Here is a 16,764-nt window from a genome sequence, read left to right as displayed (position 1 = left end):
TGCTTCTGATTTTGCCTTATACACTGCTGTACGAGCACGACGCTTAGCTTCTAAGTAAATATTTTTACTACCACCTGACTTCCACTCTTTCCAAAGTTTCCTCTTTTCCTTTATACACTGATCAACCTCATTATTCCACCACCAGGTCAGTCTATGTCTAGCTGGTCATTTCGTTCACACACAGGTATCATCAGAAGCTTCTAGAAGACAATTCTTCAAAGTAGTCCAAGTAATTTCAACATTGTCACTATAACATTGACCATTGTGGGCTAACTGCTGAACTTTTGCACTAAATTGTCTTGCTACAATCTCTTCCTTCAGCTTCCAGACTTTACGACGGGGCCTGTACTTTCCCTTGGCTTCCTTAACACTCTTCAAGATAATATCACAAACCAGCAACCTATGCTGGGAAACACACTCTTCCCCCGATATAACTTTTACGTCCTTCACCACTTTCTTGTCTGACTTTCTAACCAGGAAGTAATCTATCTGTGTCTTACAACCACCTGACTCATATGTTATCAGCCTACTCTGTCTCTTACTGAATGATGTGTTGCAAACCACCATCTCCGTTGCCATTCCAAACTCAAGCAATCTCTCCCCTTCCTTATTTCTGCTCCCAAATCCATAGCTTCCACGCACACCTCTATAACCTTCAGATGACTTCCCAACATGACCATTAAAGTCGCCGCCCACCATGACCAGTTCAGTGTCTCCAAACTTTGATGTGACTGCTATTAACTCATTATAAAACTTATCTTTATCTTCCTCACTGAGTCCACACTGTGGAGCATAAACTGACAGAAAAGTGACAATCCTATTACCTATCAAAAACTTTATCACTATATAATACGACTATTAACACGCATAACATCTATTACTTTTTCTACCCACTTCTCTGCAACGAATATGCCAACTCCTCCATATCCATCACTATTACCAATCCAAAAAAGCTTATACCTTGCCCTCTTACCTTCCACAAATCTCACTGAAGCTCCTCTTTATCATAAGCATTAAGGATACAGTAACGCCGTTCAGGGTTATTTTTTTTAAAAAAATATTTTTTTTAATTTTGATACTTTGGCATATTTTCCTGATATTTTTTAAAAAAAGAATGGAAATTATTTATTGTTCAGAGGGATAAAATGGGAAAAAATCTTTTTTATCTTTTAGTGTTTTCAATAGTGTGCTCAAAGTTTAAAATTCCTCATATATATTTAATCTGTATAATAATTAAAGAGAGTTAATTGCATCTCTACATATAACAAAGGAAACATTCACACTTTATTAATCTATACAAATATATTATTATTTATCATCTATACCTTTTTAATTTATTTCTTTATTTTTTTTGTTTTTATCCTGTTATGTTATGCTATCCCGTTGTCTGTTTAACAATAACTAGATCCAAAGTTCTGCGAAAACACTTTACCTTTAATTTTAAATAGAATATTCATAAGTTATTAATTATTCATAACGTTAAGTGGGTGTAACCATGATTCTTGCAGGTAAAAGCAAAGGTCTTTGATTTGCTTTTTCTCGAAATAAAATTTTCAGTTGTAACGGTATATATTTTTGTCAAACACTCCCATCCATCTTGTCAAAATTGTAAAAAAAAAACAAGTTATATCCTTGGCTACAAAACTTTGCTTTTTCTAACGCAGAAAGTGAGGAAATATCGAGTTATTGATCTATCATGCTTAAAAAAATAGATAAATCCGTCATAAAACATTATTACAGAGCACTAGTTGCTAGCCTGTGTAGAAAATCTGCAAGATTTTTCCTATCACCGCTACTTGCAGTTACTATAAGTGGAACTTCAATGGACATACCTGAATTTAAAACATCAGAAGCCAATAATGCAAACCTTGACAAAGTTCGAAAATCCGTATTTTTGAACCATTTTGACCCAGTTTGTCCACGAAACCGCCATTCTTAAGCCAAAACTCTCAAACAAAATCTCCAAAAACTGACTTCGTCACAATCAAGGTCAATTATTCTCTATCTTTATGCAAAAAATCAAATAATTAAAATTAATGATCCAATTCCAGGAAAATCTGGTAATGGACGAACACATGCACTAACACAGGTCATTTTATAAGACCTCACCTGTACCAGGTAGGTCCAAAAAATTAACTTTCACCTGACTTAATTCATTCTAATTTTTTTCGACCACTATAGAAGTAATATAAACTTTCAATTATCAATATTTTTACTCCAAGAAATTATTTATCTTAATTTTTCTCACTTAGTTACAACAATATGTCAAATGTAAAAAAAAAAATAGATATATATTTAAAATGAATAATGCAAATAGAAGGCTAATTGTCAATTTTGAATTCCTCACACTTCAAAAATGGTAAAGTACCAAAGGTTATTTAGTTTGGATTAATATTTCTAACTATTAAAGAAAAATAAGTATCTTCACCTCATAAAAATCTTGTGGCCGTGAAAAATTTATTTGGGTAAGAGACTGAGACCTTGTGGCTAATCTCTGTATAGGTGGATTGTTAGGAGCTAAAATTGGTACACGTAATCATACCATAAAATGCTAGCTTCTGTGGCAAACTTCATCAAATTTGGAGATGGTGGGTGTCAAGACTCCATATGCCACAGTGATTTCATATGAGTATATGAATGCACATGAGTGAACTGTCTAACAATGAATTTAAATCGGTTGTTAATGTATATATTATTTTTTCTATGCCAAAGTCTCTAGTTTAGTCATATCTTTCTCTTAAAATACTAAACATTTTCCTTGTTGAACTCAACACTAATCAATATAAATAAAACTGATCAATTTTTTCAGAATTTCCATTGTCCTAAAATATTCTTTAGATCAAGTACTTTATTATTCTTCAATGTATGCTTTTGCATTTTACTTATCTGACTACCACTTTTAAAGTATAGTTATGAGGCGTCAGGCCCTATAATTTTGGAAATTGCACTTTTTTTTCTATCCCCAGTTTGAAAAATGATGTTGTTTTAACTAATTTCACTCAAAAATTAAAAACAGGGTGCAAGTTGCCTCGGTTTGTATCCTGGAAGCATCCTTTATATTTCCATAGAAGTATTCATAATGTAAGAACTTGTTTTTACAACTTTTATGTTATATTCTGGTTGTAAAGTAACCTTCATTGATTGCAAACAAATATGTAAGAAAATTGTATTTTTTATGATTCTTCTTCTTTCTGTGTAAAGCAGGGCTGTGGTTTACCAAATGGAAGAATGTTGGTGAAACCAAATATCATTACAATCACATAGATTCAGTTTCTTAGTTTAAATCTTAAAAGCACTTTTAATGTGGATTGCCAAAAAGGTCTTCCGAAATAATGAAGATGGATGTCATAAGTGACATTAGTCAATATCTCAAGTCATTAAGAAAACTTACGGTCATTTCAAAAAAAAAAAATTAGTGAAAAATTATGATAATAACCAGCACACTTTGGGGTAAGATTTAGAAAAATAGTTTTAATCAAAATGCTTCCGGGAAAGAAAAGGGTATAAAGATTGTGTTAGCAGGGAATTCCATGAGAAAAACTACACTCATGCTGCAAATTGCATGCGCTACACTTTTAAAAATTCTGATGTAAGAAATTAATTACTTATTCCTCTTAAAAATCACTTTTTCCTCCTAAGAATAATAAATAATATTAGATTTCTTCGAGAAATGCTTGTTTTTTTGCCTTAGCTACTCGAAACAGAAAAGTGAACTAACTTTTTTAAGATTTGATTTTCTCTTTGTTATTGTTAAAATAAAAAATATAAAATAATAAGTAATAAAAACATTAGGTCAATTGCATAAATAATTTTTTAAGCTCAACAAATAATTAACTTCAACCATGGAAAAAACAACATTTAATCAAATACATTTTAGTGCTTTTTAAAAAAAACATAAATGTAACCACAAGTGGTTTTAAGTTGTTTTTAATGAAAGAAATGAAGCTCAAAATGCTTTACATGGATTTTTGCAACAGAGCGTTTAATTCTTGAATGCTTTATGCATTGACAGGGGCAACTTAACTACACTATCGCTGTAGGATGGCCATGATTTTACCTTTTCCTCGATATCAACTGCTTCTGCTTTGGTAATCATTTGTAACCTTCCACGTATAGTTTCTATAGCCAATGGCTTGAATCGAAATTTTGCCAAACGTGATGTGATTGGTTCAATAATTCTAAATGTAACAGTTAATTTACCAACTATAAATATGCTTTTTAAGATATGTAAACTTTTGTAGAGGATTGGATAGGAGAATAGGTTGGATTATTGATCCCTTCGCACATGTACCAAATGAATGGATTCCGCAAACACATACTTCAGCAGAAACTTTCACAATCACACATTTTGAAAATACTAAGGAATAGGTCTAAACAAAATGTTTCATGGCAATGACAAAAAATATTTGAAGATTTGAAGGAAACGATTTAAACAATTGAATGCAGAAGTTTTAAAATCATTTTTCAATATAGGTGCAAAGTTTATTACGGCTGGACCTGATTGGGATCATGACAAGCAAGTATAATTTGATACATTATAAAATCAAAAGAATGCTACTTAGCACATAGTTACGACACTGCCTGAAAGTGAACTAAAGTATAATTTGAATAATCATTTTAAACTTTTTGGTCCCTTTATATCTAAAAAATCCTGTTATAAAGCAATTTTTTTGTACCCATTATAAGTTTTACTGTAATAAGAATAATCAGCTATTGTGTAAAAAATGCACCACATTCTTCCGAGCAATTGCTTTTTGTTAATTTTTGTCACATTTACAGTGAAGAAGCAAATAAAAAAAGATGAGGCTAAGACAGAATATCATTTATACATCAATATGTACCCATCCTACCTGCTAACATAATTGCATATGAGACAAAATCTTGTTGTTTTTGTTTGTTTTTCCATAGTGCGCCTCAATGCTGCCTAGAAGGAAGTAGTGTGCAAACATGGATTCAAGGAAGATACCTGAACGCAATTAACATGACCTATTTATTTCAGGTTAGATACACTACTAAATCAATTTATCTGTCAATCTGACATCACAATGAGTTTGTACAAGGATTTGTCACCAGCAGTATTTCATCAAAGTTTACCTGAGCATGAGTTGTCATAGAGTCAGCTTCATCCAATATGACAATCTTAAAAGGTGGACATGGTGTGCCACTAAAAAGAAAAAATTTGTTTATACAGTCTTCGCAAAAATATGGGCAGTAGGAAAAGTTTGGCCCAAGTTTTTAGTTGACGTTTTGGTTAAAAAAAAACATGTTTTTATGTTGAACCTTGGTTCTTGCACCATTTGGACTCACAGGGAGAAAAAGAATTTTTGTCTTCATTTTCCCTTGTTTCCAAACTGATTTCAAATTTGTGCGGAAGAAATCTAAAACTCTTAGAATATATAATTTATGTGCAAAATGATCTATAAAACTGATCTGTAGACACTGGTACATACTTACTCCTGTTTCTGTCCTGAAACGGCTTGGGTTGCAAAATTTTTTACTTTATCTCGCACAACCTAGTTAAAAAAATTTTTTTTTGAAAAAACAACAAGAAAATGCGTAGTGCTCGCACAACCTAATTAAAAATACTTTTTAAAAAAACAACAAGACGATGCATAATGTATTTGTAATTGTGTATGTCGCAACGAAATACCATTTTTGTCCCCACATTTACAGCTAGGCAGAAAATGTTTTATTTTTGTAAAGAATCTATCTGTCCATGCCCATACTTTTCTTTTCTTAAACAAAAACAGCAAGGCTGGCAATTGGGAAGGCTGGGAAAAAAATATATTAAAAATAGTGACTTCTTACTGATCAACTTCAAAAATTTACTTTTAACGATTTTGCAAACAGATTTTGGGATGCAAAAACTTTTTTTAAAGTGCTGAAAAAATGCAAAAAATTTAAAAAAAAAAAATTTTAGGGTGAATATGTAAAGAAAAAAGACTAACTTAGACTTCACCACATTTTCTAGTCCTTATAAGTGTATGTTATAATTGATTGATTGTGGACATCACATCCTATATAGTACCCTTTAATAATGGACAATGTAAATTTAAAAACAATAGCTTTTCGGCAACTCTGCAACTCACACAAATACAACAGTTGAAGGTAAAACAGTCACCCACAATATATTATTTTACTGCATAAAATACCATGAAGGTTCTAAAAGCATGGTTTGATCAAGCAACTAATATTGGTAAATCATGTCACTTATCTTGGTTGAACACTTAGTACAGATACACACTAATGTCTATCACACATTCAGTTACCCTGATATATCGTATTACACGAAAATAACGAAGCAAGTAATTAACGGGCCCATAATTAAAGCGATCAAAAATTAGAGGGGATTTTGAATGTGTGGTAAATAACACAAATCAACAAAATTTTCAGATGTAATTAATGTGAATTATTGTTTTTACAGGCAGTTGTCAAATTATTTGTGATACCCACGGCTTTCCATCCTGCTTTGATTATCTCCTTTCCTGTTTAAGAATAAAAGTGATGGTAGAATTCTACCTTAGTGGAACAAGTAAAAGAAGTAGAGTACCCTATATGGGTAATATATTTACAATTGAAAAAGAGATTTTACATGAACTTAGGGTAGATAAGTCTCCAGTTTATATTTAGCTGGCCAGCTCTTAGCTCCCCAGTACCTAGCTAACCTACGAGTTATGTTGCTATCTGTAGCTAGCTATCTTAGTGGTTTTAGCTAGGAATATGGCTGTAACTTATTTGACTTGACCTTAGAGCTAAAATCATGGATGATGTAACAAGCCACAACACAGTATTATATATGCACCTAATATTTAAAGATAGGTTCAGGACACTTTTTTATGCAAAAATAGTTTATTTTCACATTTTTTGTAACTAAACCTACATGGGCTGCATGCAATGTAGCAAAAGTGGTTGAAATGGGTTTTTCACATTTAGGTTAAAAAAATTGTTTAGGAAAGGATGGGGCAATTTTCTACTTTTATACATAGCGTAATGTAAAATGTTGTGTTTATTTACATGTTTATAGGGGAGAACTGCAAGAGTATACTTTATTGTCAGAAATTTTTGCAGCAAAAAAATTCCATGGTTTTGCAGGTTTTAGAAAACCAGAATTCCAACAAAATCCATAAAACATTATCAACCCTGCAAACTTACTTTAAAAAAATGTATTTTTTCTGATTCTTTTTTTAATTTACAAAGTTCTCTTCCTACAAAAATTCCCAAAAATAAAGTACAGAAATTACTTATTTTTAAAATATAAATTTAATTTGTTCCACATTGTTGTGATTGACATTTTTGTGTAACAGTTTGTGCGTAAAGACAATAAACAGCATGCTGAAAGAACTGACTTTTGTTAATTCAGAATTAATGCACACAACTAATCTTCTTTACATTATATGAATATGCCCATGCATAGTGTAAACTAGTTTTAGGTATGGCCATATTCAATACACCCAAAGAGCTACTTTGTTAATTTTGATTTTATGCTCTTTGCAAGCTTTTTTTCTTCTTTTTTTTGACATTATGAATTCGTAAATTGTGGTAGAATGCTTATGCAATATGTATATCAAAGTAATGAAATTTTGCAAATTTTTGGTTGACCCCTTAATTTATACATTTTGTATAAACTTATTTGGGACAGGATGGTAAAGATCAAAATACCTAATCTTAGTTGATCTTCAATTCTAATTTTTGTTGCTTAAGATGTTATAACTGAAACTTTTTTGACATTTCATGTCCGTTTTGTGATGGTACACAGAAGAATTAGATTTTACACCTTGCAAGCTGTGTTGTGTTATATTTTGTATAAGCTATTACCAGGGAGGACTATGTGTAACATACCTAAATGACTGATCCTTCTGGATTTAAATTTCATGCCTTTCAAATCTTGGTTTGTTGTAACTTTATGTCAGATTTTATGGATAAGGATAACATGCAAAATGTCAAAATGTCAAAAGAACAGATTTTTGTTGAATCAGAATAACTCTATACAGCCATTCTTTTTGTACATTTTGTGTAAGCTTTTGTGGGTATGGGCTGTATGCAATATTATCGATATAACTGATTTTTGTTGCAAACTATTTGTCTTTGGAATAAGATATTGTTTTAGAAGGCATATGCAAGATATGTACCAAAAGAATTAAATTTGGCACACTTTGATTTTGTCATAAACCTCTCACCTTACAATTTGATTAAACTTTTCTGGGAGACAGTCCATATGCAGTAGACCGAAAAGAATTTAGTTAAGACCGTCCTTAAAAAATTTATCGCTTGCCCCTTTCCAACCGACCTTTGCAATTTCTCGCTGATCACAAAAAGTTTGGGTTGGGATTTTTCAACATTCTTTTATTTTCCCAGTATTTCGCTGACTTCCGACTCAAAAACAGTTAAACTGCTTAAACCGACTCAAATCATTTTTCCATAAAGTGTAAGTATAGTTAAATAAAAATATAGCAAACAAATTGCTGTAAATAAATAATCAAAACAACAGATTGCGCAAGCAGCTACCTTTTTTGTTTATATGTATAGGTGCCATATGTATTTACGCTGATGTGTAGAGTAGACAGTAAAATCATACTTTCTTTTGTCTGACGAAAACGTAAAAAAAAAATAATCTGCCGACCGACCCTGCAACAAAACTACAAGTCGGGAAAAAAGCAAACCAACAATTAACTAAGGATGGCCTAATTTGTATCTTATGTATTGCAAATTGTGGGTTCTAAATATTTATGGTAAACATTTTGTAAAAACAAATTATATAAAATGAACTGTTAAATTGATTGTTGTTGTTTTAAAGGAGCGTAATCATCCTTTTGGAAAAATTAACATATACATTTTTTAACTTTATTTCAAAGTCCAGAACAAGTTATGAATATCCCAAAATTTTAATCTAAAAGTTACTGGAACTAGAAATAATAGTATTTTAATTTCTTATGTTCAGTTGCCATATTTAACCATTTCCTTGTTCATTCATCCCTGGAAGTTCGCCATCGCAAAATAATCATTTTCAGTTGTAGGTATACAGACAGCCTTGCCATTTATGATCACTGAGACAGAGAGTTTGCTAAATTGCTTTTAAAAGTCAATAAATCAGGGGGCAAAACAAAACAACAAAAAGAAATTGTAGGTATATCTCTTTGCCACAAATTATGATAATTGATGTTTATCACATGCTCTTCCATTTATTAAAATGCATGGCCAGGGTTAATTGTGTAAGTTTTGTCAATTCTTTGAACGAGGGAGAGTGCCCAATGTGAACTATGAAGATAAATAATTTTAAAGCATAAAAAGGAAAATTCTAAAAACAAAATGTACACTGTTTGAACAAAGGAGCACAATCAAACAGTAAGGCAAAAGTGAGGCAAAGCCGTCTTTGAAAACAACAGCAAGAGGTAGCTGGGTTTTGCAAAGAAGCCTGATTTGAGTAAGTTAAAATGTTTAATTTATAGAGAATGACAAAGAAACTTTGATCGTTTTATCAGTTGGAACTTGTTGATATATTTGTAAAAAGCATTAAGAGGGAATACATCTACACATGCTGTCCATCATTGTTATGTTTTCTGTGATGTCCTCAGCAACCATGTGGTCAATTTTGCCATGCGTTTATAATCGTGTAAATCGTGCAAGGAATTGCAATAGCGGCTCTGTAGTCGGGAGATAAATAGGGTGAGTTCACTATTTCAAGAAAACATTTGAACAAGTTCTGATTTTCACTCCTTAATAAAATTTTCAGGATATCGTTTTTCATGTATACATTTCTGTTTTTACAATAAAATAGAGTATTTTTCCCACTAAAGAAACAAACCAAAAGCTGGTAACACACGAACCAGCACAGGTCATTTTATAGGACCTTGCGTGTACCAGGTAGGTCCAAAAATTAGTAAAACAACCAAAAACATTAAGGATTAAACACGCAAAATGGAGATGTATATATACTAGACAAACTGCTAAAACGCATCCATGATTTTTTATGTAATCAAAAAAAACATGCAAAGAAATTATTCTATAAAAATAATAAAATAATAAAATAGTTACATGCAAGATGTATAGCGTAAGAAACAGAATCAATACCTGGATACCACGCTCATCAGATGCATTTAGTTCAAGAACACGACTTCTGTATAAATCATGTCTAAAAAGATTTTAAATGAATGTGATATATGTTTGTTTGTTTGTTTGTTTGCAACGAAATTTTGTAGTTAAGCTTAAATAGGAACTAAAGTTCTGTCAAGCAAAAGGAAATCCTAAGTTATAAGTCTGGAACAAGCAATCTAACGTTATTTTAAAATTTTCATAATGCTAAAGATTAGAAGTCAACTGGGTTAAAAATTTTGGATGATGTTATTCAGTTTAAGATGACATCTTTGAAAACTTCAGAAATGGAAAAAGGCTGAAACAGTTGAGCATAAACTTTGGAAATAAAAAGTCATGCAAATACTGAAGATTCAACATGACAACAGACACATGGTACATCATATCAAAAATATTTTAACTGTCCTGAAGCTAGCAAAAAATGATAAATAATTGCCATGTTTCAACACCCAAAATGGAATTTTTCAGAAATTATAACAAAGAAATTGGGTGAGGAAGCTTATTTAGCACACCTCTTCTTCCTCAGACAGGGTTAACAATATAGGCCATTTGTAACGACACAAAAAAAAGTTGTTGCATTGCTTATTTAGTGTGGCCTGTGTGTAAAAAATTTTAAATTTTTAGTCAGAGGTAAAGATAAAAATACAGGAATTACGGTTGACTTTGAAACTCTGTAATGGTGTGTTTTTATTATTTTAAAACAAAATATGCCAACTTTAATGCATATTATCCTATACAGTCTCTTCATCAATGCTTCAAGCTCTGTGCAATGGGAGTAACTGCCAAACAAAGCTTAAAAAGACGTCAGCAAAAATTTTTAACACCTGAGATCTCCTTGATCCTGTCGAAAATACTTTAACCTTGATATACATCATTTTGATCAGAACTTCAAGCTCTACAAAATAGAGGCACAAGGTAAACAGATTTCTATAAAGAGATTTTGCCATACATCAAGGGGCCATTGCTGATGTCATCAAAATTCAACCAACCGATTTTTCCCCATATTTTTCTGCCTAAGTGGATTTCCACAGGCATTTAATGACTGTTTAAAAGTAAAATAAACTGATTTTTAAGGTTTAGGTTTGCCTGGAAATGCCTAAGCAATACACCGTCTTCTTGGATATTTCTATTTAATTTAGTGTCTTCTTTAAAGCAAACTGTGTTAAGGTACTTTTACAAGTTATATAAGCAGCGCCTGTCAGTATACTATTATCAATACCACGCTTAATATGGTCAGGAAGTATGGTCACTGCATGTTGAGTAGAACGGTTTTTTCTGAAACCAACCTGGGATGAATTGAGAAATTGATTCGCCTCTAGATAAGAATAAACTTGTTCATGGACTATAAGTTTGAATAGCTTCGAAAAACATGTTAAAACGGTTATGGGTCAATAGTTACCTATTTTCTGTTTTAATTCACCTTTATGTATAGGTGTAATTTTTGCAATTTTTTCAGCTGTTGGAAATGCAGATGACGCTAAACAGTTGTTTATTGGACAAGCAATGATTGGTGCTATTTCTTCGGCGCCATCTTTGAGAAATTGTACCGGTATATCGTCATATCCCGGCGATTTGGATGAGTTAAGTGAAGCAATTTTCTTTATTATAGTTTCAATTGTTACTTTTTGGAACGTGAAACGATGATCATATTAGGATTCAGTTCATGTTTGATAGTAGAATGATCATGTTTCTTCCATATGCTAGTTTCAGAGAACGGTAATAATTTCTGAAGAGTTTTTCCAATGTGAGTGAAGAAGTGACAGAAGCCGCTACAAATTTCTTGTTTGTCTGTTGACAGAGTTCCATTAACAATAACTGATGGTTTAGTTTCCGATTTTGCTTTGGATTTGCCAATGCACTTTTTTATTCTTTGCCAGAGTTGTTTAGGTTTTGTGATGGTTTCACGTAAAGTTTTACGCTTATGATTTGCTGTACTCGTTTTTACTTTGAGCGTCACGTTATTTCTCAACTTGTGATAAGTGGCCCATTCTTCATATAGATCCTTTATCTTAGAACGTATGTCATCAGTGAGCCATGGACAATCCTTCACTCTAACATTTCTTTCTATTAGTGGTGCATGCTTGTCAATTATAGCTCGAAAAACGGATTTGAAAGTTGACCATGCCCCGTCAGCGTAAAGTTAAGTATATTTAACCACGGTTGTTGCTGTAGTTACTTTTGAAATCGTTTTTATTATATTTTTGGTAATTACGTGATGTGACTTTACGTGGCATAAATTTCGAGCAGTTCATTTTTCTGATTCCTGCTGTCAGATCATGGTCACTTATGGAGACAGGGAAAACATTATGATCACTAATACGATCTTCTCTTGTAGTCAGAATAACATCAATAAGAGTATTACTAAAGTTGGTAATTCACGTTGCATGTTTAATAATCTGTTTAAAAACAAAGCGTTTTAATATCTCCTTGATTGATTTGTTGTTAGTTGGTTTTAAAAAGTCACAGTTATTATCACCTATTTTCTTTGTTCTCAGCTAAACCGATTTCCAAAATAATACTTAAGTTTGTTGTTAAACTCCAGGTGAAAATGTTTAGACGTATTAGGGGGTCGATAAGTAATACAAATTAGGATAGAACTTGTGTTTTTTGGAATACCTCAATCCAAATTGATTCAATTTCCGGTGACTCCAGGTCTGACATTCTTTGCCAGTCGATATCATTCTTTATAAAACACCCTCTGCCTATGCCGGTTGTCCTGTCTTTCCTGAAAAACGTGTACCCGTCAACAGAGAATAAACTATTGTCCGTAACTTCGTTCAAGAGTGTTTCGTTAATTCCATAGATGTGAATGTTTTTACAAGTTTCTTTAAATAAAATTTCCAAACTTGCAAATTTGCTAAATAATCCATTAACGTTCAGATGACAGAATTTAAGTCCTTTAGACTTTAAAAAATTCATAAAGTGCTCATAGGTGGTACCATCTGCTTCGACTTGATCGCCGAAGTTGTAAACAAAACACGAATCACAGTATAACTTCTCACAACCGTTAATCAGCTTGTCCTTAGAACATTTTAGATGGACTTTTGACAGGCATTGTGTACAGCTCGTAGCCTTTTGATTTTTTCTAATGGATTTTTTACATGTAGAACACTTGTCGCACGGTCCGAGACATAATTCAACGTCTCTTGCTAGTATTAACAGTAGTCTGAGAGAGTGTTTTGGTCGAATGTAAATACCTCTTTCCTCTTTAGAAATCCATATTAATGACAAAGATGTTGATTCTGGATATCATGAGCTTCTTCACCATGGAACAAGTAACATATTGAGTTTGAATTTGTGAAAGATTTCTTCTCTACAGTAGCAATAATGATTAAAAACAAGAGAATTTTAACGACGTTTAAAACGACCGCCTTTGCTGCCATCTTGAATTACAACATAATTAATGATTTCATAGTCAAAACAATTAATATGCCTTCACAAAAAAGTTGAAAAAATTCAACATATTTTTTAAATCAATCTCTGTACCAATGATTTAAAAAACTAATTGAACGTGAGCCGACTAAAGCAACAAAACGAAAAAGATAATATATTGGCAGCAGACATGTGCATCTTTTTATATTTCAAATTAAAAAGAATTTATTTCAAAAAACAGGTTGCAACATTTATTGATCTATAACCTGTTGACCTGGGTGGGTATGATGCTGAAATGAGTATTGCTAACTTTGTTCCAAGTTGCCTAAGTTAAAAATATTAAAAAATAAAAATAACACTACTCCACGATACAGAAGGAGACAAAAAATCACTGTCTAATTTAAGTTTGTTTTCTTATATTTTTCCGATATGTAGTGCAAACATCTAACACTGCTGTTTTCATCCTAAAACGTTTGGATACAAAAATGTGGGGTAACCAGTTTCAAATTCAGAGTATGCTAACCTTGGCCCCATGCCTTTTGTTTCTATCTGCCCTGCACTTTTATGATAAGAGCTTTCAAAAGCATACATTGTACATTAATGTCCAATGGATTTAGCATTTGTGTTATATTTTAGATACTGTATTAACAATAACTGGTGGGTGTTTAATATATTATACACAATCAACGTGTTTATTTCTGTTTTACATGATAGCAGAGGGTTAGAAATGAGTGGATACAAAAACCTGCCAGTGTTTAGTAAAGACAAGCCATATGATCGATATGTTGAAGAGATTCATGCATGGTATATAGTAACAGATCTCGATATAACAAAACAAGGAGTAGCTATAGCTCTGTCATTTCCTGAAAATGATCCAAGTGGAGTAAGTGATAAAGCATTTAAAGAACTAAAATTAGAAATTATTAATGCCAATGATGGTGTGGAGAAATTGGATTACGTATTTGGACAAGTTATTTAAAAAAGATGATCTGAGTGAAGTTTATGAACGATATACAACATTGGATAGATATGTTCGTGATGTTAGTCAGAAAATAGAGGACTTTGTACTTGAATTTGAGAAAAGACATAACCACATAATGCGAAAAGAAATGCAACTACGTTCCTCCATTTTGGCATTTAAATTGCTGGATGCTGCAAAATTAACACATAAAGAGAAACAGTTGGTTTTGACAGCTGTTGGTTACATGAAAAAGGAAGAACTCTTTGAGCAAATGAAAACCACTTTTCGAAAATTTCATGGAGAACAAGCAATTCCTTCTGTTGATAATAGTTACGCTATCAAATTGAAACCATCATCAGAAAGGGAGAGAGCAGAACTGCTCTACAAAAAACCAGGTCGTACCAAGTAAACATCTCTCCCGATTTCTTAACCTCGAAGGAAAGCAGCCTTTACATTAGTTGTTTTACAATGTAACCCTTTAATACCAGCAACAGCCAGCAATATATGTAGGGTGCTTTTAAGAACTGTAGGTGTGTCCACTTGTGATGATTGATCTTCTTTGAATCCACAGGCAACGAGTCTGGCTTTAATCAAACACCTGTTTTCAACTGTCTTCTAGGTGATCACCCAAGTTGTTGATATTGCTTTTTCACATTGTCGCGCTTCCTCAAACACAGAAAAATATTTCCAGGTCTGGATCTCTTTTCCTTGGCAGCAATGACATTTTTTTGCCATGTTGTTCAATAGACACAAAAGCAACATGCACCTCTTTCATTTGTTCTTTATCATAATTCAATTTCTCCCACTGGCTCACTTGTTCAAAGTCAAGACAAGTGGGCTGCTCTTCATTGGAATTTTGTATGTTCTTCAATGAAGAATATTTGCCAGAGGCCTTTCCTGCACGTCCTAGTACTTTGGCTTCAATCCAATGGTCAGAATCTGTGAGTTTGTATCTAACCTGCTTTTTGTTGCAACCATAACCTTAAACTTGTTATGTTTATAGATGCATCTTATGCGAATTTGCCAGATGGTGCATCTGGTGCAGCAGGACACGTCATCCAGTGTATATCTAAAGAGTCTCTCAATTAGTTTTATTAGTGATGTTGTTGTTTGATTTTCAACTAACCAACTAACCAACTAACTAACTAACTAAAAAAGGCAATGTAAGAATATAATCAATAATATATATAGCAATATATAATAATATGTTATACGGCATATTTCTTTGGGAAAGCATAAAAATGAAACTACAGCATAGGAAAATGAAATTTTTTTTATTTATTTATTTTTTATTTATCAGAATATTTCTTGAAAAAAATACAGTGATTTTACACTTCGTAAGAAAGCTTTTAAACAGTTTAAAGGGGGTAACAAACTGCACAAATTTTATTGAATTTTAATATTTTCTCCGGAATTTTAAGAAGAACTAATTTCGAGGGTTTTTTTCCTCAGGCAAAATCATGGGTTGTTCTCGAAGACAATGAAGCTTCCCTTTCTCTAAATACAAATTCCGAAGTAAATGACCAGGGTATATGTCTTATGCTGAGCACCAAGCTTTGCTTGTTTATGATAAGCCGGATAGGTGGTAGTTAATGCTCAAGCCGAAAGTCCAGTTCAATCTTTTGGCACGTCTGCTTAAGGCGTACGCATCAAAGTGTTGAACATTGCGCAATATTTAAGAGCACTCTTGCCAGCACTGTTCGTTTCAAAAGTCAAAAATATTTTTGACTTGAGTTCGACCACTGAGTTTGCTTGAATTGACGTCATTCTGAGCTTGAGCGCGTATTTCTGTTTTCTGTAGCTATTGTGCCGCTCGCTCGCACCATCATGCAGCGCTAAATATGTCGTACTTTGCAATTAAACTGCATTTTTTTCCTTAAGACCATCATGATTTCCACCATCATGATTTTCATCGTTTAGCCTGGTTTAAAATCCAAGGCATCCAAATATTCCTTTAAAAAAAGTTTCAAAGTAGGAATTTATTTTATGTATTGCTTATTATAGCATACATACATACATACATACTTCGACTTATATGTTCTAGTTGTCAATTTTCAATAAAATCATGTATATCTTTCAATTTTTACAATAAAATAGGCACCTCAAAAAAAGTTGCCTACAGGGTGATTACCCGCCTTTAAGGTACACGATCTAAAAACACTTATAATACAGCAATAAATTATTTATTTGAAAGTGTCTAGCTCACAGCCGGGGGCTAATTTTTAAATGTACAGAGTTACAAACTAATTTTCTTCTTTATGCGGTCTCTGTGTTTTTCAATCTTGATTTTGAACCTGGCCACTGACATAGGCAGAAGCTTATTAGATATGCCTCGTTTTCGT

At 32.5% G+C, this 16,764-nt stretch overlaps 1 protein-coding gene across 3 annotated transcripts in view; it reads right to left on the bottom strand.

Moving 5' to 3' along the window:
- LOC130636179 (replication factor C subunit 4-like) overlaps positions 1 to 16,764 on the bottom strand; it is a 126,886-nt gene that overhangs the window by 22,073 nt on the left and 88,049 nt on the right. For all 3 annotated transcript variants that reach the window (XM_057445817.1, XM_057445818.1, XM_057445816.1), the window contains exons 4-8: positions 10,069 to 10,129; positions 5,455 to 5,513; positions 5,095 to 5,164; positions 4,851 to 4,924; positions 4,058 to 4,178 (exon numbers count right to left, since the gene is read on the bottom strand). In XM_057445817.1, the coding sequence (XP_057301800.1) occupies positions 4,058 to 4,178; positions 4,851 to 4,924; positions 5,095 to 5,164; positions 5,455 to 5,513; positions 10,069 to 10,129 (385 nt within the window). The remainder of the gene's footprint in view (positions 1 to 4,057; positions 4,179 to 4,850; positions 4,925 to 5,094; positions 5,165 to 5,454; positions 5,514 to 10,068; positions 10,130 to 16,764) is intronic.

The sequence above is a fragment of the Hydractinia symbiolongicarpus genome, chromosome 3 (assembly GCF_029227915.1).
Source record: "Hydractinia symbiolongicarpus strain clone_291-10 chromosome 3, HSymV2.1, whole genome shotgun sequence".
Classification (NCBI taxonomy): Eukaryota; Metazoa; Cnidaria; class Hydrozoa; order Anthoathecata; family Hydractiniidae; genus Hydractinia; species Hydractinia symbiolongicarpus.
The sequence above is the reverse complement of the archived record's forward strand: the minus strand, read 5'-3'. Positions and strand labels throughout refer to the sequence as shown.